Source organism: Ammospiza caudacuta, chromosome 7, assembly GCF_027887145.1.
Source record: "Ammospiza caudacuta isolate bAmmCau1 chromosome 7, bAmmCau1.pri, whole genome shotgun sequence".
Classification (NCBI taxonomy): Eukaryota; Metazoa; Chordata; class Aves; order Passeriformes; family Passerellidae; genus Ammospiza; species Ammospiza caudacuta.
This window is the reverse complement of record NC_080599.1, coordinates 10288410-10312059: the sequence shown is the minus strand read 5'-3', so window position 1 is coordinate 10312059 and position 23650 is coordinate 10288410. Positions and strand designations below refer to the sequence as shown.

At 52.0% G+C, this 23650-nt stretch overlaps 1 protein-coding gene across 1 annotated transcript; it reads right to left on the bottom strand.

The window, feature by feature from the left end:
• Positions 1-21454: 21454 nt before the first annotated feature.
• Positions 21455-22372, bottom strand: LOC131560283 (olfactory receptor 14J1-like). The gene has a single exon (XM_058808955.1). It carries the CDS (start codon positions 22370-22372, stop codon positions 21455-21457), a length of 918 nt encoding a protein of 305 aa, XP_058664938.1.
• Between the last annotated feature and the right edge of the window lie 1278 nt (positions 22373-23650).

Here is a 23650-nt window from a genome sequence, read left to right as displayed (position 1 = left end):
AAGAAGGAAAAAAGCCCCTGATGACACAAGTGTGTTAGAGCCTGCTCCCACTCTTCTTCCACTGCCACAATGGGAATCTGCGTGTGGCACAGGTGAGGACTCGTGGGCTGCTGCTGTCCCCCTGGCACAGGGCTTGGCTGCCTCCTGCCCTGCGCCTGCTGGACTGCAGCTCCTGTGCCCTGGGCTGTGGGGCCATCTCCGTGTCTCTGCTGCTCTCCAGACTTCTCAGGGAGCACTGCTTTGTGCGGTCAAGTTCCTGAAAAGGAAAGATCTTGAAAAAACTGTGAAGAAAGAGAAACTCTCGAAGTTCGCTGAGCTCCTGGTAAGGAGGGCCTTCAAGCCCCAGCCTCAGCCTGGAGAAGGCCCCTGAGGGCGGTGCTCCGTGTGCAGGGCTGGCAGCTGTGGCCCGCTGCTGCAGCCAGAGGCCCCGCGGGCTCTGCTCCAGGCTCCCGTGGGCCCGAGCCGGGTGCCCATGGAGCCCCGGCCCGGCGGGGCTGCGGGGCGGCACCACGGCTCCCCGGGCAGCAGCCGGCCCTCCGCCCCTCCCCTCGGGAGCCCTTGGCCAGGGGCTGCTGCCCGCGCCTCAGGGCTGTGTGGGCAGGCGAGGCCGGCGATGGGCGCAGGCAGTGCCCGGCCCAGGGGCTGAGCCCGCGCCAACCCTTCCCTCCTGCCGCTCTCTGCAGCTGGCAGAGGACAGGAGCAGAGTGGCCGAGCACCTGCGCCGGGCCCTGCGCTACCTGGAGAGCCCACAGGAGCCCCTGCGAGAGGCGGCCATCAGGTTCATGGGTGAGTCCCGAGCCCGGGCTGCCCTTCCCCTCCCCGGCCCGGCCCGGCCCGCCGCAGTTCGGCTGCGGCCCCGCCTGCTGCCCCGGCAGCGCCAGCCGGGCCCGGCGCCGTGGAGCCCCGCCTGGCCTGGGCGTTGCTACTGCCGCCCTCTGGCAGCTGTGCCCTGGGGCGGCAGCGTGCGGCAAGGGCCCGGGCTGAGCCCTGCCGGGCCAGCAGCCCGTGTGGCCACAGCGCCGGCAGCGCCGCCGGCAGGGAGCTGTGCCGCTGGGGTCGTGACAGGCTCTGTGTTCACAGGCATGGCCGGGCGGCGCCTGAGGGGGCAGCAGCAAGCGCTGCAGCTGATCTGCAATGGTGAGTGAGGGCAGCGGGCTGACAGCCGAGGCTGCCGGGGGAGAGCTGCAAGCCCTGCCCTGGCTGCGGAGGGCTCTGCTCCCATGGACAGAGCGCACGGAGCTTTCAGGGTTACGTGGGCCATTGGTGGCCAGCAGCTTCGGGCTGATGCCCTTGCTCCCTGCTCCCTCCTGGCCATGGCAAGAGCCGGCTGGGATGGCCCTTGCAGGGGGCTCTCCTGGGCTCCCCGCAGATCCAGCTCTGACCATGCTTCTATTCCTCTCTCTTGCATCCCTGGAACGCCTGACGAAGGACAGGAGCAGTGCCGTGGCACAGCTGGCACTTGAAACACTGCATGTCCTCCTGGCAATACAGCGTGGGCTATATTCCATCTTCCAGAGGCTGCAAGATCAGCTGCACAGAGCATGGAGGACTTGGCCTCGCCTGTCGGGGCTCGGCTGCTGCACTGCCAGATGACTGAGGAGGAGAGCTGATCTGGGAGGCTGTCTTTGCTGGGGCAACCTGTGCCAGGGGTAATTTTCCTTTTCTTTAAGATTTTTCTTTTCTTCTTTTCCATTTTTTATCTATATTGTAAATAAATAAATTCTAGAGTATATTATAATTATATATATTATATATATTATAGATTACTGTTGGTAAATCAATTTTAGAATGTGTTATGATGCACAGACCGCCAGGAGCTTTTCTTTGCTGCTCAGGGTGTACAGGGCAAGAGGCAGGAAAGGGTGAAAAGGGTGCTCATGCTCAGCCAGCTGCCCAGGCGTGCAGTGGGCAAGGGGAAATGGCCAGAAGCCCCTTGTCCTGTGGTGGTTCTGCTGAAGCCTTTGTGCTGCCCACCGAGCGGCTGGGCAGGGGCTGAGGCTGTGGGGATCCCTGCCAGAGCGGTGCCTGGCAATGGCCACAAGCCCTGTGCTGGGCAGGAAGCGCCATCCGTGTCCTCCTGCCCGTGTGCTGCTGGCTGCCTTGCTGAGGGCTCCCAGGTGCCTCTGGATGGGGCTGCTCTGGAGCGGCTGTGGGGCTGTGGCGCTGCTGCCGGGCAGCTTGGCCGGGCTGGGGCAGCCCCTGAGGGGCTGGGGCACTGGCAAGCCCTGAGCAATGGGCTGTCAGAGGCCACAAGCAGCCCTTGTTTGCTTTGGGATCACCGTGATTTTGGGGGGAAGTGCAGGGGGGAAGAGAGAAAGTGTGGGCCTCCCTCAGCTATGGCTGGGTTTTTCCCTACCATGTAGGAGTTGGGCCTTCCTCAAGGCCCTGACAGAGAGAAGAGTTTTTACCGTTTTTCTTGTTTTCCCTTTTTGCATCTAATCTCTTTGCAATAACGTGTCATTTATTTTTCCAGAGGAAATGTTCCAGGTGGTCCAGTGTGGATGGGGAAGTGCTGGGGAGCAGCTGTGGCGTGGATGGGCCGTGCCCTTGGAGAAGGCTGAGGCCATGGTTTGGGAGCAGCTTTTCTTGCAGCCGTGGCTGATGTGAGGTGGGTCCCTGTGTGCTTGGCAGGGTGGGATCAGAGCTTTTGGGAGATGGCAGCGAGCACAGGAGCATCCTGCTCTGGGCAGCTGCTGAGGGCTGGATGTGCCGTGGCTGGCTGCAGGCTGGGCACATGTCCTGCCCTCCTGCTCTGCTGCCAAAGGCAGCAGGGATGGGCAGCTCTGGGCACAGCTCTGGGCACAGCCAGCGTGGCCTGGGCACCGCAGGCCTTGGCACAAGGGCACAGGAGCCCTCAGCTGACGGGCGGTTTCTGCTTTCTCTCCTTGCAGCTGGGCTCTGCGGGTGCTGAGGCTGCTCTGGGCTCTGCCAGGGCTCTGCTGGGCTCAGCCCTGGGCCCAGCTGGGCTGGCTCTGCCCTCACATTGCTCTGACAGCTCTGCATCAGACGAGCCCGTTGTGAGCACAGCGCCTGAGCTTTCTGCTTTGGCAGGTGAGTGAGACTCTGCTGCAGGCCCAGAGATTGCAGCTGGGGACACACATCCAACTGGCAAGGACCCAAACTCTCCACAGTCCCAGCTGAACGCCTGGATCTGCACAGGGTGTTTTGTGTGTCCCATTCTTCCTTCTTGATTGGCTGGAAGTGTGAAATTGCACTTTCTTCCTCCTCTAGCAGTGCCACGAGTGGGCCAAAGCTGGCGAGTGGGCCGTGCTCCTGAGGCAGTGCAGTCTGGAGCTGGTGGATGGAGAATTGCCCTTCTGCACTTCCAAACCAGAGCAAAAAGCCGTAAGTGGGACTTTGTATCTCTAAGAAACTCCTGGCAGTTTCAAAGGGAATGTGCAGCTCATTCGCAGGTTGAGAAGGAAGGTCATCTTCTAAAGGATTTGGGCTTTGACAGAGTTTCCATTCCCAGTCCTGCTTGGAGCTGGAAGGGCACAAAGCAATTTCCTCTTGTTTCGAGCACAATTTAAAATACCAATGTTGGAAACAAAGCCCAAAATCTTTTAAGAGGCTTTTGAGGTCACAAAGATGGATCCATGCCATCAGCACATTTACAATGTAAAGAACTGAGTTGTCTTTTTAAAAAGATCATTTACCTCTTAATGCAAAGAATGTAACTTTGCCTTTATATTTTGTTTTTTTAACTAACATTATGTTATGTTTTTTCACTAACACTTTTATTTTATGATTTTATTCTTATCTCTTACAATTTACCTATTTTTTTCCTTTTTCCTTTTTTTTTTTCTTTCAATAGAAAACATGTGCTATAAAATGAGTGTCGTTTGCTCCTGGTTCCCATATGGAGCAGCTCCCTTCCTGCTGGCTGAGCTGCTCAGGCAGAGCCCGGCAGCTCCTAGCCCTGCAGGGCTGAGTCTTTTCCCCGTTGCTGGGCACAGACTGATGGAGCAGCACTGCTGAACTCGGGCACACAGAGGGACCAGCAGCAGCTGCCTTTGGCCACCTGAGGCTCCAAGGCCCAAACTCTGAGCAGCCAGGGCTGGAAGAGACTGGAAGAATCTGATCCCTGACTCTGGGCAGACAGGGCTGCACAAATGACCCCACAGCAGCAGCAGCAGCAGCAGCAGCAGCAGATGGAGCTGACTTTGAGCACAGCCCCTGCCCCTCTTCCCTCCCGTGTGCAGCGGTGTCACAGCAGCCTGAGGCACCTGGGAGCCCCCAGTGCCAGCAGGGACTGGAGATGGCAGCCCTGGGCTCCTGCAGGCTGTGCAAGGAACGGAGCTGGGCACTCCCTGTCCATGGGGAGCTTCCAGATGGAAAAGGCTGCTGTGCCCAGGCAGCTCCAAGGGCACAGAAAGGAGGCTCTGGAGCACTGGATCTGTGCCAGTGCCACAGTCCTGGGCAGCAGCCAGCGAGCCCTGGGGGAAAAGAGGGCACAGCACGAGGGACAGAAGCAGGCAAGGGCAGAGACTGGAGAGAGCCAGGCCCGGGAGCAGGAACAGCTGCTCCATTGCACTCTTGGAGAAAGCTCTTGGCTGGTTCAAAGCACTGAAAGGTGTGAAGGACAGAGAGGAGGCCACAGCAAACAATGCTCCTGTTTGCACAGCCTCCCCTCTCCGTGTCCCAGAAGGAATTGCATGGACTGTGTTCTTCTCTCCGAGCCGTCTCGTTCAGCATGAGCAGCTCAGCACCAGGAGCTGAGCAAGAGGGAACTTTTGGAGCAAAGGAATGCTGCTAAAATAGCCCCAGCTGAATGCAGTGGATAGAATCATGGAATCACAGAATCCTTTCTGTTGGAAAAGCCCTCTGAGCTCACCCAGTGCAGCCGCTCACCCAGCAGTGCCAAGCCCAGCACTAAACCACGTCCCTGAAGTGCCAAGGCCTGGACACCAGCCCAGAGTGAGGCCTGGACAGCAGGCCCTGAGCCAAAGGTGGCCTCTGGATGAACCTTCTTAGCAAAGGTTCTCTTTGTATCTGCTCCCTAATGAAATATGCATGGTCATTAGCACTGAGATAGATGTTGCCACTCCTTAGTGAAACATGTATTGACCTTTGTGTATTTAGAAGCCAGACAAGGCCATTGAAATCTGACATCTGGCCTTGTTTGGGGCTGTATAGTCAAAGTCACCTCCCTTGGTTCCTCCTGAGCCCTGGCCAGGCTTTGGGAGGGACCCAAGAGGAGGATGAAAGCAGATGTTGCCACACTAGCAGTGCTGTCAGTTTGTTCATTCAGCACTGTCAGAGCTGGGCCCTCTCCCAGCGGGGTTGGAGCCTCTCCTGGGGCTGGAGGCACCTGCAGGAATTCCCAGTGCCCAAGAGTGGCTCTGCAGCCCTTGGCTGTGACAGCTTCCCCAGCTGCTGTGTGGGTCTGGGGGATGGTAAAGGCTGAGGGTAAATGCTGCTGGATCTTTGTTAATCACTGCTGCAGTCTTTGGTGGGGATGGTTGGGTGCATTGCTGAGCTGCTCCTTTTGTGATTCTTTGCTGCTATGAACTGCAGGAAATGACACTGATTCCTTCAGCTGGAGTCTGTGTCTCTGCTGCTGACCCTGCCCACTGGTAAAACAAAACTGGCACAGTCTGGCCAGATGCCAACAAAATGTCCCTTTTTCAGTGTAAATGTGAGGAATCAGTCCCATCAGAAATTCCCAGCTGGGAAGCCCTTCCCTGGAGTTCCCTGGCTCTGGAGTGGGCTGAGGTCAGAGCCCCGTGTGAGCAGTGGGGCAGGCGGGTAAAAGAAGCTGCACCCCTGGATGGCTTCAAATGCATCCAAAAATTGCACATGGAAAAGGAAAAGACCTTGTGGGTTTGGACAGACAAAGATGAATTTGTTGAGAGTACATAGGAAACAGCACCTTCCGAAGAAACAATTATTGTTGGAATGCTCCCACATGGATCAAGAGAAGAAGGTTTTAATCTTGAGCAGCTCAGATGCATTTGTGCAAGTGAAATATCTATGTACATAATATTATATATGTATTTATAGTATAATAAGACCTCAATATATCTATTTTTATATACATTTATTTATGTCTGTATCTATCTATATTTCTATATCACTATCTATCTATAAAATTATATAATAATGTGAAATAGTGCTGACAATACTAATTTGGTAGCTTTGGCTGCTCAGGGATGTAACACTAAATACCCTACAGAACAGGATTGGCCAGGACCCTAATGTCAGTGGTCAGCTTTGTGAGATTGTATACAATGAAAAAGGGAGAAAGGGAGGAAATTGGCTATTTTTACAGGGTGTGCTGATTCTGTGATGCAGAGTGGTTGGTCTGTTCCTGTGAAAAATACAGTGATTTTGCCTGCAGGGTTTTTCATGTACCAGATTATGCACAAGCTGCAGGATTGGTTAAAAGGGTGAAGGGGTTGTTAAAAGTGCAGTTGGAAAAATGAGGAGATGGGAACCTTTGCCCATGGAGAACCCATCTCCCAGATGTGCTCCATGCCCTTCACAATGGCCACAGGGGAAATGGAAACCCCCTGGCTGTGCACGGCTGCCCCCAATTTGCAAATCCAACCATGGGCAGTGAGACTTGGGCTGCCTGGGAAATTGTTCTGGCTGTGATGGCCCCTGGCAGGGCCAGCCCAGAGGCTGCAGGGCTGGGCCTTCATGCATTGGAATTAATGAGGAGAAATTCAAAGCCAATGAGAGCTGTCAATTCTGAAACAGGAATTCAGATTCTTCCAGGACACTTGGCTTTGGTAACTGCTCCCTTCGAGCTTGGCCTTGCAAAGTGTTCCTGTCATGGCAGGAGGAATTGATGTAGAATATCCAGGAAAAATTACAGTAATTCTATAAACAATAACAAACAAGATTGGATTATTCAACCCCATGACAGGGTAGCACAATTATTGATCTTGCAATTTTAAGAACGATTGTGAAAAAAGGAGATCCACCTCCAGTCACCACCATTTGTGGAGATAAAGGGTTTGGATGCAGCAGCCATAATAATGGAGCCAGAGTGTGGGTCGGAGGCCAAAAGGCCCTCCCAAGGCAGCTGAAGGAGCAGCTCCTAGGAAAGACAGCTCTGAGTCCTGAAACCTGGGCAGGAACAATGGGAATGTGTCCCTGCAGCCAAGGATTCTGTGTGAGAACAAGTAGATCTGACAGGATATTGTTTTACACATCCTGCCACACCAGATCTCCCTGTTTGCCCCATGGGCCCCTTTGGAAAATGCTCTGATCCACCCGGCTCCATGGGAAAGCTGCTGTGACACTGAGGGACTTGCACAGGAATTCCATCCAGGAGCCTGGGTGCCCCTCAGGGACTGGGACCCGGCCCCTTCCAGCCAGAGGGGAAAGGGCCCCCCAAGCCTTGTCAGCCACAGACAGCATGGTAAAGCTGAACAGCAAAGGGCCTGGGGGCATTATTCTGGAATTAAAAAGGTGCCAGCTCCAGAGACAACAGAATTCTTGTTCCTAACTCAAATGAAATTGAAGAAAAAAGAATGAAGAACGGTGTCACTAAAGTACTACTGATGTCTGTAAGGTGTACCTTGATAGTCAGCCAGAATCTTTGTCTGCCACAAACATCTCTAGTGTTTCACCAAGGGATTGGTCTTTAAAATGTAATGATGGGTTATGATGGATTTCTGAGCTTCTTTTGTAATTCTTTGCTAATGATGATGTGCTTTGCTGAGCTTATCCTTTTGTAAATCTTTGCAGCTGTGCATGATATAAATGACACAATTCCTTAGGTTGGTGTCTGTGTCTTCGGTCATGACCCTGCCCACTGGTGAAACAGGGCCCCCTCTTGCGTAAGTGTTACCTGGGAAGGCAAAAGCCCTCCCTCCAAAATTCCCCCCTTCGTCCCTGTTCCCCCCTTCACACCCTGAGCATGATGTGCTCTGCTCTGGGCTATGCCTGGGTCAGCTGGGGTCCCCTGTCCTGGCTGTGTCCCCTGCAGCCCCAGCCCCTCCCCAGCGTGGCTGGACGAGGGGCAGGACAGGCCTTGGCTGTGCTGCAGCTCAGCAAGAACAAAACCATCTCTGCGTGCTCAGCCCTGTGCTCAGCACCCGGCCCAGCAGTGTCTCAGTGCCAGGGGCTGTGCCCTCAGTCCCTGCCAGGGGTTTCCATGGCCACTGCCAGGCCAGGTGACCCAGGTGTCCCCCCAGTGCCGGTTGCCATGGAAACAGTGCCAAGCCCTGCCCCTTTCTGTCTGACTGACCTGGCCTTTGGCCCTGGCAGTGCTGGTGGCTGCTGGTTCCTGGTGCCTGAGCGGCCAGCGCGGCGCAGGGCAGGTGGCCATGGCACAGCCCCCAGCAAGGGATCCCCTCTGGCTCTGGGCACTGACACCAGCCCTGAGCAAGGGCCCAGGGCAGCTTTCCATGGCCACCAACCATCACAACGGGTCCAGGCATTGGTTGCCATGGCACCAAACCAAGGACCGGTCCCCATGGCCGGTGCCATGGAACCTGGTGGCACCAAAGAGTGTCACTGCAATTGTACCTGGAACAGCCCTGGCACTGCTTTGTCCCAGGGTTGCCATGGCAGCCAAGGGCAGCAACAGCTCTGCAGGCAAGTGGCCATGGAACCTGGCTTCAGAAATGGCTCCTTGGGCTGGTTTCCAAGGAAACCTGAACTGATGGGGGTTGCCATGGCACCCAAACCCAGCAGTGGGGTCATTGCAGTGTCCATGGCAACAGTCCCTTGCAATGGCACCACTGCATGTTGGGATGATGATCCACCCTCAGAGCTGGCCCAGGGCAGGTCTGGAGAGCTCCTGGTGGCAGCTTGGGCTTGGCACACACTCGAGGAGGATGTCTGTTTGCAATGGGGAAACTCAGGAGTTTTAGTTTGCTTCAAAAATCAAAGAAGGAAAATCCCTCTTTGGCTGTGTGCAGCCACTTCTCCAAGCAAACAGGTTCCAGGTGAGTGAGGAGAGACACGATGGGCTTGGGGAATGTGGAGCAAGGTTGTCCACACTGGCTCAGAGCTCAAGGCACCACTTCTCTGAGCAGGCCAGGGCTCCTTAGGAGAGTCCCTGCATCAATATCAGTCACTGAATGCTGCAATCACCTCTTGTGTAATAAGAACAGCAATAAGAAGACACCCTTTAAAATAGGACTACATATTTCCTGGAAGCTCTTTGAACTATTAGTCGATAACTGTCAAAGGAAAACCTCCTAATGAACTACACTGGAGCAGAGGGAAATCAAGGCAGAGCCAGGGTTTTTCAGGACTTGCTTGATCCTCATGAGCCTCACTGTGCATTTGGAGTGAGCCATTGAACCTCAGGGCCTGGGAGGAGATTGCACAAACCTTGCCAGGAATCAAAGGCAGAGGAAACACCCCAAGTGTCTCCAGGCATTCATGGCTCCCTCTGAGGTCCCTCTCCAACCCAGCCTCCTCATGGACTCCTTGGAGGAGTGAATTTGTGGCCAGGATGGCACAAAAACCTCTCAGAGAGTGTGGAAAGGAAAATCCAAAGTACTTTCAACACATTGAGTGTCTCAAAGCATTAATTGAGGCCCCTGGGATGTGGGCTAGGGGAGGATGCTGAGGGCAGGACAAGGGGCTGACAGTGCCCAGCCTGGCTGGGGCTGTGCCAGGAGGCCCAAGGGCATCAGGACAAGGTGTCTCCTCAGAGCCCTTGGTGGCACAGACCCTGCTGTGCCCCAGGGCACCAAGACTTGGCTTCTCTTTGTCCCCACCTGTTGTCACTGCCTCCAGTTCTCTGCTCTGCCTGGGGCCTGGGGACACTTTCTCAGTCGCGTCCCTGACAGGGATCTCTTCAAAGTACAAGAAACTTCAGTGTTTCAATGGAACTGAGTTCTTGAGGGTTCTTGAGGGTTCTGTGACACCACAGAGCTGGTGGTGACATCACAGAGCTGGCTGTGATATCACAGACCAGGATGTGAGGCCATAGAGCAGAGTGTGCCATCATAGAGGGTGGCTCTGAGGCATCAGAGAGTGGGTTGTGACATCACCTGGTGGCTGTGTAACACCATAGAGGAGGCTATGACATCACAGAACAGATTGTGACATCACAGGCTGACTTTGTGACATCAGTCTTCTGTGATGTCACAGCATTGCTGTATGAAATTACAGGGTGACATACAGTTGGCCCTGTGACATCACAGGGTCAGTGTGACATCACAGGGGTTGTGTGGCATCACAGAGATGGCTGTGTGATATCAAAGGGGCAGTGTGACATCACAGGGGCATTGTGACATCACAGGGGCATTGTGACATCAAAGGGCAGTGTGACATCCCAGGGGCAGTGTGACATCACAGAGGCAGCTGTGTGACATCACAGGGGCTGTGTGAGGTCCCTGGGGAGGTCACTCTGCCCCGGCCCCCCTCACAGTTCCCCCCAAGAGCAGTCCAACCCTGCACTTGCACAGTGGGGTCTCCTGTCCCCCCGGGTCCCCCCGCCCCCGGCCCCGCAGCCTCCCACAGAGGATGTTCCACGAGATCGACCCCAGAGCCTGACATGGGGACGGGGGGACGGGGCCCTGGGGGTGGCACAGGGGGACAGGGACCCCCGGCAGCGTCCCCGTGTCCCCCAGGGCCAGAGTCTGGGCCAGGGCTCCTTCACCCTGTTACAAACGAGGCCTTGAGAGCGCTGAAAAAATCCCCAGCAAGGGATCAGCCAAAACCAGATTTAATGTTAAGGGACAGCAGCATAAAGTTCTTTGGCAAGAGTCACTCTGCCCCTGACTGGACACTTCAGGCACACCAAGGAAACAAAGCAACAACAAAACCAAACCAAATCCAGGCAATCAAACCAGAAATCATCAGAGAACTGTCCCTATGTGTGTGTGTGTGTGTGTGACACAAGGACAGCAAGGGCAAGGATAAAAGGAACACGGCCTGAAAGCTTAACAGAGCTCAAACTTAACAGGACTTTACTTATACATTAACCTTAATACTTTCAACCTCACAATTCAGCAAAAGAGCAGAGCGTAACAGCATGTAACCTAACTTAAACCTATGACTTTGCAATTTAACAGAGGAATAACACTTAACAATATTGAACTTAACATAAAACTTATATTAAAGGTAACGGCTTAGCAAAAGAAAAGCTCTCAGCAGCATTTAATTTAAGTTAGGCCTTGTGATTTAACCTTCCCTACAGGCCTGACTGACTCAGCTATCCAAGGCGCTCCAACCCCTCAGAGAGCAGCATTTCTACCACATTTTCCCATCACAGGCACTCCTGTGTGCATACAGACACAAAGAGTCAGTGCAAGGCACCTGTGAGCAATCCCCTGAGGGCAGGCAATGCTCAGTGCTGATTCTTTGGCATCTCCCCAGCAGACAAAGGGTTGAGCCTGGAGGAGTGGGGGGATCGGTCCAGGCTCCGTCGTTGTTCAGGATCCCCGAATGCAGCAAACGGGAGAGTTCCCGGCTGGGAGAGGCCCCACTCAGAGGGAGTCGCTGGCCCAGGAGAGCTCCAAGGGCTCCTTTTGGAGTGCTGTTTGCAGGGCCCCAAGAGAGGGGCTTCAGTCCCAGCAATGGTTCATCCTGGCCGCACTTGGCATCAGCAGCTTTCTTTGGCAGTGTGAGAAAAGGGATGTTGTGCCACTGGGGGAACAGAAACAGTTCCCAGGGCTGCTGCTAAAGGAACCAGGAGCTGGTTGGGCAGCAGCAGTGACTGGAGCAGACAGTGTTTGTGATGAGCTGTAGAGGCTGAGCCCAGGGGCTGTTGGCCAAGGCTGAGGCCCAAGGAGCATTTCTCAGCTGGCAGGGCGGCCTGAGAAGGGGAGGGGGGAATGCAGCAGCACAGGGCCATGGAACCAAGGGACTATTGTGACACTGTGGGGCCCTGTGAGACCAAGGGACCATTGTGACACTGTGAGGCCTCATGGAGTCATGGAGACCACTGTGACATTGCTGGGCCTCATGGAACCAAGGGGACAGTACTGACGCTGTGTGGCTCCATGGAATGTAGAGATCATTGTGACACTGAGAGGCCCCATCGAACCAAGGGTCCATTGTGACACCACCGGGCCTCATGGAACCATGGACCATTATGACACTTTGTGGTGTCATGGAACCAGGTGGCCATTGTGACACTGTGGGACTCCATGGAACCAAAGGTTCATTGTGACATTGCAAGGCCTCTTTGAACCATGAAAAGACAATTAAGACACTTTACAGCCTCATGGAACCAAAGGGCTATTGTGACACTGAGGGGCCCATGGAATCACAGAGACCATTGTGACACTCAGGGGACTCATGGAGACCATTGTGACACTATGAGGCCCCATGGAACAAGCAAAGCATTGTGACACTGTGAAGCCTCATGGAACCAGTGAGACCATTGTGACACTGGGAGGACCATTGTGATATTGTGGGACCTCGTGAAACCAAGAGGCCTTTGTGACACTGCAGGGCTGCATGGAACCAAAGATCCATTGTGACACTGCAGGGTCTCATGTCATCAGTGGTCCATTGTGACACTGGGCAACCAAAGGAGACTATTGTGACACTTCAGGGCTGCATGGAACCAAAGCTCCAGGGCGACACAGAGTGGCCTCCTGTCATCAATGGTCCATTGTGACACTGTGGAGCCAAAGGAGACCATTGTGACACTGCAAACCCCCAGGGTCCAAAGGCTCATTGTGACATTGCAGGGCTCATGGAACAGAGGAGTAATGTGACACTGTGGGGCCTGGGGAACCATGGAGACCATTGGAGAGGAGTAATGTGACACTGCAAGGCCCCATAGAATTGTTGGGACCATTGTGACGCTGCTGGGCCTTCTGTTATCTAGGGGCCATTGTGGCATTGTTGGACCCCATGGAAACAAGTAACCATTGTGGCACTGTGGGGTCTCATGGATCTAAGGCACCATTGTGACACTATGGGGCACTAGAAAACTAATGGAACATGGAACAGATTTGGCTGTTTTGGCCCCCCAGGGGCCATGTGACTGATCCAGCTGACCTTGGCATGTTGAGAGTCTCTTCTCATCTGATGCTGAAACACTGGGGCTCTGTACTTTCCTTCCTATGGAAAAGAACTGTCCTTCTGCTCCAGACACCCATGGCCAGAATTGGGATTTCACCTCCAAATTTCCTTATATCCAGGGATTGTTCCCATGGGAATATTGCCAGGACAAGTCTGGCTGGCAGTAGTTTCACAATGGTCACCTCTCATCTGTCCCCAAAACATTGGGGGAGGCTCCATGCTCTCCTTCCCATGGGAAAGAACTGTCCTGCTTCTCCAGGTGCCCATGGCCGAGATTGGGCTTCCACCTCCAAAATTCCCTATGTCCAAAGAATGCTTCCAGACAAAATCTGCCCTTACTGACAAGTCTGGCTGGTCTTGGCCTAGTGAGGCTCTCACCTGGCCTCCAAACACTGGGGCTCTGTGCTATAGAATAGAGCTGTCCTTCTCATCCATGTGCCCATGGCCAGAATTGGGATTTCACCTCCAACATTGTCCATTGTGACAGACTGGAGGAGATTGTTGGCTGGAAGCACTGCGTGTGAGGGGAGGAAGGGGCAGGTCCATCCTTGCCCCGCCCTGGAACCCAAGCACTGCCATGCCCTGGAACCCCAATCCCCCCAGAGCCTCTCTCCCAGCCCAGCAGTGTCTGCCAGTCCCTGGCACAGCACAGGCAATGCTCCACAGCCACCTCTGCAGCCCCCAGCCCAGCTCCTGAGGGACCAAATGAGCCCAAGTCCCACCTGGGGGAAGGGCCCAGGAAGACCAAGGGGTATTTAAGGCTGACCACAAGGCAAGCACACATCTTGGCCCTACCTCCTCTTGGAATTTCCATCTGAACAGTGCTGGAATGCAGGAGTTTGTTGCTGTCTGAGTGCTCCTCTGTATCTTTTTTGTCTTTCTCTCTGTGTCTACTTCTTCTGTTTCTGTGCTCCGGCAATATTGATTAACATTACATTGAACAGGCTTGAAGTTTGTGAAGTTGAATGGGCCAAGTCAATGCTTTGAGAAGTGTTTTTTGTTGATTGAATGTCTGTGGCAGTTTGACATAAGAAGAATTTTAAAAAGTATTTCAAAACTTTTTGTGTAACTGACAATCTGCTAAACAAGTGAGATACTGACCTCGCCTCTGTGAAAGACAAATGTTAAAGATGAAAAAACCTAGGAATCTCCTCTTTCTTTTCCATTCAGCAAAGAAGCAGCAGGCCCTGTCCATAGCCCCTATCTCAGCCAAACCAAACCAAACCAAACCAAACCAAACCAAACCAAACCAAACCAAACCAAACCAAACCAAACCAAGCAACTCTGCCATGGGCTGAGCCCCTTCCCCACTCTCCAGGCTGCCCCCCGCCCATCAGCTCCATTCTTACCAAACCAAACCCCAACAACTCCCAAACAGGAAAACAAAAGAGGCTACAAAACCCCAACCAGAACAAAGCTAGCCACACCTATTAAAATCTTACCTTCAAGTACCTTCCTCCCAACACAATTAAACTAAAAAGTCCTAAAACCTACAACGCATACAAAGTAACCCTACAACTAAAATTAAACACAAAAAACCGAAAAACAAACCATAAAACCAATGCTAACACAGCCCAACCAGAACTTCCACCACAAGTTACTGGCAGGTCAGGTGTTAACCCTTTCAATATTTCAATCCTGCCTGAAGTAAAAGAAAAAGAAAATACAAGCACATTAAAAAACAACATAAAACCAACAAAGTTTGTAAAGGAGAAATTAAATTGGAAACACAACAGAAGAAAAAACACCTTCATCTTAAAACTAAAATCCTCTTATAAACTATAAAGAAAAAACTCTGTCTCATAATAATATAAAACGTATACAAAACCCCTCAAATTAATATCCTTCAAAACCCTCCATACTAAAATAAAGAAATGATAAAATAACTGGAATTCATAAAAATTTTAAACAGAAAGAAAAAGTAATCCAGTACCCTCACAAGAAGATGTCTTCTGAAAGATAAAAATAATTTTAGAATAAGTAACAAAATTTTTTACCTTTAAAGGATTACTCTTTGAAACAACACCTCATAAGTCGACATGGCCCATCAACAAGCTGTTAACAATCTTGTAGCAATAAAAACCACTTCACAATAACAAAGTTCCCCAGAAGACTGTTATCCATAACAAAATTAAGAATCACAAAAAATATTTTTTCCTCTTGTAAAAAAACTCCACAACTAAACAAGAAATACTTCTCTCCCGAAGTAAACTAAAAAAAGGCTATTCTAGAAATAGTCAATGAACTAGAAGTTTTAAGTTAATTTTAAGTTAATTTTAAGTTAAATTTTACTTTCTTTACATTGTCAGTAAAAAGAAAAATGTAAAGAAAAAAGGTATTCTAAAGAGTTTACCTTAATTCTTACTACTTATTTATTTTTAATTAAATTTTAATAATTTTTTTTTATATCCTTTAAAAATTTTAAGCCTACTATACCTTTCTCATAATCCTATCTCACAACAAAATAAATATATAAATAATTAACTGACACTAAAACTCACCACACTCACCAATACATTAATTAAGAAATCTCAAGAACAGAGAAAACTTAAATTAACAAAACAAAACCTCTAAAATGTCATAATAAAACTTTTGCAGAAGTTTCTCTGATTTTCCAAAATTGCCAATAATGACTGTTTTGTTCTTCTGAGCTCCTGAGAATCTCCTGTTGATATTTGTTCAGGGAGTCAAACTCAGAGTACACAAACAATGGTAATTCCTTTTAAATGTCTCCTTGAGAGAGTGCTTTGGGGGATGGGAGTCAGGGCTTGTGTGTCCTGCTTGGCACAGCCCAGGCAGGGCTTTCCCAGCCACATTCCACACTCCATTTCCCAGCTGGAGCCGCTGGTGCCTCTGAGTTGTGCTGCCCCAGCCCCAGGGACGCTCTCCTTGTCTGCCCATTCCCCCACGGTCTCTGGGCAGGGATGGCCTCAGTGGGTGCTGCTGACATCCTCAGCACCTTGGAGGCTGCTGCTGAATTTTCCTGCTGCAGAGGCTTGTTCAGCCTTCAGCTCTTCAGTGCAGGAATTCAGTGTCCCAGGGTTCATTAACATTCAGAACACCTTGACAATCCAAGCCTCTGGGAATCATTTGATTTCAGTTTCCAAATCATTTGTAGTTAAGTAGATCTCAGAAGTGTACTTAAAGTGAACACATGATATTTAAAAAGACAGCAAGAAAAGATTTCTTAGGTCCTGTTTAGTTTTTTTTTTTCCTGTTAATTTATTGATATATGCAGTCTCCAACTGACACTGAATCCAAGTACCTCCTAATGCAGTTGGAATAGATATGAAAATCAAGACCCTCCATGGCTGACAATCAATCAGATGCTATCCCTACCCCACCCCATCATTTCCCCCATCCAAGCCCTGGCACTCAGAGCAGCCTTGTGTAAATCTGAGCTCCCTCCAGCCCAGGCTGCACCTGCAGCTTTCAGCTCCTTGGCTCCAACTCCCACCTGCTTTCCTTGGAGAACAAGCTGCCCGAGGCACAGAGGGACATTCATTTCTTGTCAGCCAACAAAGCCAAGGCAAGGCACAGCTCCATCAAATGCAGAAGTCATTCTTCTCCCTGGCTCTGCCCTGCCCCTGATCCCCACAGCCTGTCCTGTTTCCTTCATCCCTCATTTGCCAGGGACTCTCTGGGACAAGGGAGCTCTGCTCTGGGGATGGAGGGAGGTCCAGGTGCCACCACTGGAGTGGGAATCACAACTCATCAGGTTTGTGTCCTTTGGGGGTCAGGAACTGGTGAGACTCAGGCACAGAAACTTTCTCTTCATGGCCAACAGACCACAGTGGAACAGGACACAATTTAATAACAATCGCACTCTTCCCTGAGCCATGTGCTATGTCCCAGCAGCACCCGATGAATCCACCATCCACAAGTGATTTCCATACTAAAATTACTTTCAGACAAACATGGTTCTATGATAGATATAAACACAATTAAGTTCTTGCATCAGGATGCTCAACCTGGAGTGGGGTAAAACAGCTCCAACAATTCCTGATTTGGAAAGCTTCCAGTGGTGGATGGAGAAGGGAGGTCAGGCTGCTTTTCCTGTTGAGGAAATGCTGAAACCAGCCTGACTCATTTCATCTCCTCCTGTCCTGGCTGATCTCTCCTCTTTCCCCTTCCACCCATTGGCTTTTGTCTCCCCCCAGCCCCCTCCCCATGAAGAGCCTGGCTCTGTGTTCTCCATCCCCTCCTCGCTGGCACTGCCAGGCTGGCATGAGGAGCCCCTCAGCCTTCCCTGCTCCAGGCTGGACCAGCCCAGCTCCCTTAGCCTCTGCTCACAGCCCAGGGGCTCCAGCCCCACCTTGGAGGCCCTTCCCAGACCCTGCTCCAGCTGCCAGACATCTTTCCTGCCCTGGGAAACCCAAACCTGGCCCCAGTGACCTGGATAATCCCCGTCCTTGATGTCCTGGTCACACAGCCCTGGCCTCTTGTCCCCCTGTCAGGCTCTGGGGTGGATCCTGTGGAACATCCTTTGGTGGAGGCTGTGGCTCCAGGTGGGCCGGGGGGATCCCGGGGGACAGGGACCCTGCTGGGCATGAACAGCATTGGACTTGTTGGGAGAAATTGTGAGGGGGAGCTGGGGCAGAATGACCAACTCAGTGACCTGACACAGCCCTGCTGGGATGTCACAGAGCCCCTCTGGGATGTCACAGCCTGCTCTGTGATGTCACAGCCCATTCTCTAATGTCACACAGCTGGTCTCTAATGTCACAGCCAACTCTGTGATGGAATCTTCTGCTCTGTGATGCCAGATCTCTGCCCTGTGATATCACAGCGCGCTCTGTGACGTCACAGAGGCAGTCTATCATGTTATAATTCTCGATAATGTCACATGACCCACTCTGTGATGTCATAGCCCACTCTGTCACCTCATGTTACCAGATCATAAATTGTCTCCACCAGGTGAGCTGACACCTGGACCTTGTTCTCCAAAACCCCAGGCCTATGGAAACCACACAATGCCCATTGTGTGAGAAGGGGAACTGGAAGCTCACCAGCCTCAGTGTCCTGCCAGCTCAGCCAGACCCACTGGAACATTGGGGTCCATGACCACCAGGGACCACCAGAGAGAGCCCAGGACAGAAGAACACATGGGTTAAGGGGAGGGGAAATATGTTAATGATTTTGGGGAAATGATTATCATATTTATGTTTAGTCTGTGAAAACCAATTAATATGTGTGCAATATACAGAATATAAACAGAAACTTTCCTGCACTCAGCCTTCAGGGCTTTGGGAGGAGCTATCCCCCGTGCATCCAGCTGAATAAAGAATGCTGCTTCTTAATGCTGCATTGGGGTTAAGGAGTTTTCTGTTTTTACTAAATTTTTGGTAACATTCCCACTGCCAAGGAAAACTCTATGTCCTACTGTTCACAAACAGAGAAGAGCTGGTGGCAGGTGTGGGGCTCAGAGGTTGCCTGGAACAGAGTGACCATGAAAAAATCAAGTTTTCAATATTCTGTGAAAGAAGGAAGGGCAGCAACAAAACTTCTACACTGGAATTAGGAAGGGCAGACTTTGGCCTATTTAGGATGCTGATTTGGGGAGTACCAAATCAGGTACTGATTTTTTGAAGGGAAACAGCCCTTAAAAACCAAGGGGTCCAGGAAGGATGGAGACATTTCAAGAAAGTAATCTTAAGGGGGAAGGAGCAGCCTGTCCCAGTGTGGCAAAAGATGAGCTAGAGAGGAAAATGTCTAGCCTGGCTGCCCATGGAGCTTTTGTGGGAAGTCAAGGGAAAAAAGATGGAGCATCACCTTTAGACAGAAGGTCAGGACACTTAGGAAATGTTTAAGGATGTTATTAGGTCATGCTGAAAGAAAAGTTGACATGTGAAAGGTGTATTAGAGATTACCCAGGACACTTCCATGAAAAATAATAGAAAATATTTCTATAAATAAATTATTAGCAAACAATGGGATAAGGAGAACCTCTACTCTTTATTGGATACACTGGAGAATATAGAAACTAATGATAAGGAAAAGGCTGAACTACTTAACACCTTATTTGCCTCACCTTTCAATATTAGGACAGGTTGTCCACAGGACAAGTGTTCTTCTGAGCTGGCAGATGGGCACAAGGAGCAGAACAGCCCCTGGAATCTAGGAGGGAGCAGTTGGTGACCTGCTGAGCCACTCAGATGCTCACAGGTGTCTCTGGGAGCAGATGGGATCCATCCCAGGGGGATGAGGGAGCTGTGGATGAGCTCCCCAAGCTGCTCTCCATCATTTACCATCAGTCTTGGCTCAGTGGGGAGGTTCCAGAGGACTGGAGGTGCCAATGTGAGCCTATTCCCAAGAAGGGCTGGAAGGAGGAGCTGAGGAACTCCAGGCCTGTCAGCCTGACCTTGGTGCCCAGCAAGGTTATGGAACAGATCACCTTGAGTGCCATCACAGGGCGCCCACAGGATGGTCGAGGGATCAGAGCCAGGCAGCGTGGATTTAGGGGTGGCAGGTCCTGCCTGACCAACCTGGTCTCCTTTTATGACGAGGTGACCCACCTATGGATGCAGGAAAGGCTGTGGATGTTGTGTGCCTTGAATTCAGCAAAGCCTTTGACACTCTCTGACAGCATTCCCCGGAAAAACTGCAGGCCACGGCTTGGGCAGGTTCCCTCCTCGCTGGGAGATTTAAGAGCTGGCTGGAGGCTGGGCCCAGAGAGTAGTGGGGATGGTGCTGCACCCAGCTGGTGTCCAGGCACTGGTGGTGTCACCCAGGGATCTGTGCTGGGCCCAGTCCTGTTTAATATCTTCACTGATGATCTGGCTGAGGGGATCGAGTCCACCATTCACAAACTGCAGACGGCACCAAGCTGGGTGTGAGTGTGGATCTGCTGGAGGGCAGGACAAGAAGACACAGCCTTAAGCTGCACCAGGGGAGGTTCAGGCTGGAGAATAGGAAGTTCTTCACAGAAAGGGTGAGTGGGCATTGGAATGGCTGGCCAGGGGGAGGTGGCAGAGTCACTGTCCCTTTCCAGTGGCACTTAGTGGCATGGTCTGGGTGACAAGGCAGTATTAGGGCATTGGCTGGAGTTGATGATCGCAAAGGTCTTTTCCAGCCTATTTGATTCTTTCATTCTGTGATAATTGGGACACTCTGGGGCCATTGTGACACTGCAGGGCCTTGTGGAACTAAGAGGACCATGGTGACACCGTGCAGCCCCATAGAACCAGGGGTCCTCTGTGGTGTTCTGGAGCCAAATGGACCCAGGGAGTGCATCGTGACACTCTGGGTTCTCGTGGAACCACAGAGACCATTGTGACACTGCATGGCCTTGTCTAACCAAGGGGTTTCACCATTTTTGCATTGCAAAACCAAGGAGACCATTGGGAGACTGCAGGGCCCAGTGGAACCAAGGGGCTGTTCTGACGCTGCAGGGCCTCATGGAATGAAGGGGACACTGTGACACTGCAGGATCCTCTGTAACCAAGGGCCCACTGTGACACGAGGGGGCCTCCAGGAATCTGCAAGAACGTTGTGACACTGTGTGGCCCCGTGAAAACAAGGAGTCCATTGTGACACTGAGGGGACTTGTGGAACCACAGGCACCATGGTGACAGTGTGGGACCTCATGTGACCATGGGGCCATTATGACACTCTGGGGCCCCATGGATCCAAGGGCCCACTGTGAAACTGCAGCACCACCGAGAACATTGTGACACTGTGAAGCCCCATGGAACCAAGGAATCCATTTTCACATTTGGGGTCCCATGGAACAAAGGAGACCATTGTGACAGTGCAGGGCCTGGTGTAACCAAGAGGCCATTGTGACAGTGAGGGGCCCCTTGGAACCAAGGACATCTTGGCAGATGACACAAAGCTGGATGTGAGTGTGGATCTGCTGGAGGGTAGGAGGGCTCTGCACAGGGCCCTGGACAGGCTGGATCCAGGGCCCAAATCCAACAAGGTTGGAGGTTGAACAAGTCCAAGTACCTGGTTCTGCCCTTTGGCCAACAACAACCCCTGCAGTGCTACAGGCTGGGGACAGAGTGGTTGGAGAGCAGCCAGGCAGAAAGGGACCTGCAGGGACTGATGGACAGCAGGCTGGACATAAAGCAGCAGAGTGCCCAGGTGGGCAAGAAGGCCAATGGCTCCTGGCCTGGATCAGGAATGGTGTGGCCAGCAGGAGCAGAGCTGCTGTGCCAGCACTGATCTGCCCCCAGCTCTGCACACAGATATTGCTGCTGCAGCTCCAGAGAAGGCAACAAAAGGGCATCTCTGCAGAAAACTTTGCTGTGGGAGATCCTTTATTTCTTTTAAAGGCACCAAGAGAGCAGCTCCTCATTGACAAAGTCTGTGGCCACAGGGAAGGTGGAAAGAGAAAAAATGAGAAATGGTATAAAGCGTGATAGTCCTTTGTGGACAGTGTGGAAAAATGAATACAAAGGGAAAAAAGAACAAAACACAACCAAAGAAACCAGAAGTATGAAAGATGTCTTTTATTATAAGTGAGTTGCAGAAATTGGCCAGTAGTTTAATGGTCCTGAAACTAGCCAGTCATAAGTCTCCACACTGCAGCCTTGAGTTCCTGGTTCCTCAGACTGTAGATGAGGGGGTTCACGGCTGGAGGCACCACTGAGTACAGAACTGACATGGCCAGATCCAGGGATGGGGACGAGATGGAGGGGGGCTTCAGGTGAGCAAATGTGGAAGTGCTGAGGAACAGAGAGAGCACAGCCAGGTGAGGGAGGCAGGTAGAAAAGGCTTTGTGCCGTCCCTGCTCAGAGGGGATCCTCAGCACAGCCCTGAAGATCTGCACATAGGAGAAAACAATGAACATGAAACAACACAATGCTAAAGAGATGGAAAACACTATGGACCCAAATTCCCTGAGGTTTGAGTGTGAGCAGGAGAGCTTGAGGATCTGGGGGATTTCACAGAAGAACTGGCCCAGGGCATTGCCATGGCACAAGGGCAGGGAAAATGTATTGGCTGTGTGCATGAGAGCATTGAGAAAGCCACCGGCCCAGGCAGCTGCTGCCATGTGGGCACAAGCTCTGCTGCCCAGGAGGGTCCCGTAGTGCAGGGGTTTGCAGATGGACACGTAGCCGTCGTAGCACATGATGGTCAGGAGGGAAAGCTCTGCTGAGATGAAGAACACAAAGAAAAAGAGCTGAGCAGCACATCCAGTGTAGGAGATGGTCGTGGTGTCCCAGAGGGAATTGTGCATGGCTTTGGGGACAGTGGTGCAGATGGAGCCCAGGTCACTGAGGGCCAGGTTGAGCAGGAAGAAGAACATGGGCGTGTGCAGGTGGTGGCCGCAGGCTACGGCGCTGATGATGAGGCCGTTGCCCAGGAGGGCAGCCAGGGAGATGCCCAGCAAGAGGCAGAAGTGCAGGAGCTGCAGCTGCCGTGTGTCTGCCAATGCCAGCAGGAGGAAGTGCCTGATGGAGCTGCTGTTGGACATTTGCTGTGGCTTCACATGGGAACCTGTTCATGGAGAAAGGAACAGTGAAGAGTTAGAGGAAATACCTGTAACCAAAATAAAAGCCATTTCCCATACACCCTCCTCTGTAACACACAGACATTCTTTTGTCTTCATGAGTTCATTATAAGCTCTCCCAGAACTTTCCTGGTGTTCTTGTTTATAAATCCTCAGCATTTCTGCTGCCCTCAGGGAGAACAGAGCAAGTTCTTTGAGGTAAACTGATGAGTGGAGAATGAGGGGAGATGGTCTGTCATTTTGACCTCTTCAGGATTTTTCTGGGTTTTAATCTTTCTCCTGGGGAGGATGATCACCTTCCCATGCTTCCCCTAAAGAAGTCCCATGCACTGCTGAGAGGAGATGTTTCCACAACAGCCCAGCTCCACATTTGTAGCCAAGGACTCACGTTGCTCATTTCACCAACCCAGCAGCATTTTCAGTGTCACAACAGCTCTGCATTTCCCCATCAATCCTTGACTCAGAGATGCTCTAGGAAAGGTTCGCACCCTGGATTGGGGGTCCCAGCTTGGACTGAAATCTCAGAGAGACTTCCAAGTGTCCTTATGCTGGCATTGGATGAAGGGAGATACAGCTCCTTCCCTGGCTGCACTGACAGCATTGCCCAGAGCCGGGTGCTGGGGACAGCATCACCCTGAGCCAGCTGTGCCCCCTCCAGAGCCCCCAGGGCCGGGCAGCTGCTCCCAGCCCTGTGCTCTGCAGAGGGAACTGGGCCTGGGGCTGCAGAGCTGCCCCACGGCTCTGCTGCAGCTCTGCCTGCACAGGAGGGGCTGCATGCCTTGGAGCCCCGTCTCTGAGGGCAGAGGCTGGGCTGGGGCACAGGAGGGAGGGGGCTTGTTCAGAGGGAGGGGCTGCACTGGAGGGGCTCTTGTGGAGATCTCTAAACTCTACCTGCCACAGTATTTCTGGGGTTTGTTTTCTCTTATTGCCTGATCTTGTCTCTGCTTCCTGGAGATTTCCCTCCTGCAGCTGTTTCCCTGTGCCTGATCTCCCTGCCAGCACTCACGGACCTCAAATCTCTGTGCTCTCTCCTTGGCCTGACAGAACCCTGCCTGTTTGCAGGGCACTGGCTGGGGGCAGGTTCTGTTTGCAACTTGGAGAAAGGACAGCTCAGACTGAGCCTGATGACTCCAGCAAAGGTGAGGCTGGTGCTGTCCATGGGCAGAGTGGCTGAAAGAAAATTAGAGATCTCCTACTGATCACTAAAACGTATAGTTTGCATTGTCTCAGGCACTTGTCAAA

What these genes read in the sequence shown, in the direction of transcription:
- LOC131560283 (XM_058808955.1), bottom strand. Translation starts at nt 22,372, where the DNA reads ATGTCCAACAGCAGCTCCATCAGGCACTTCCTCCTGCTGGCATTGGCA.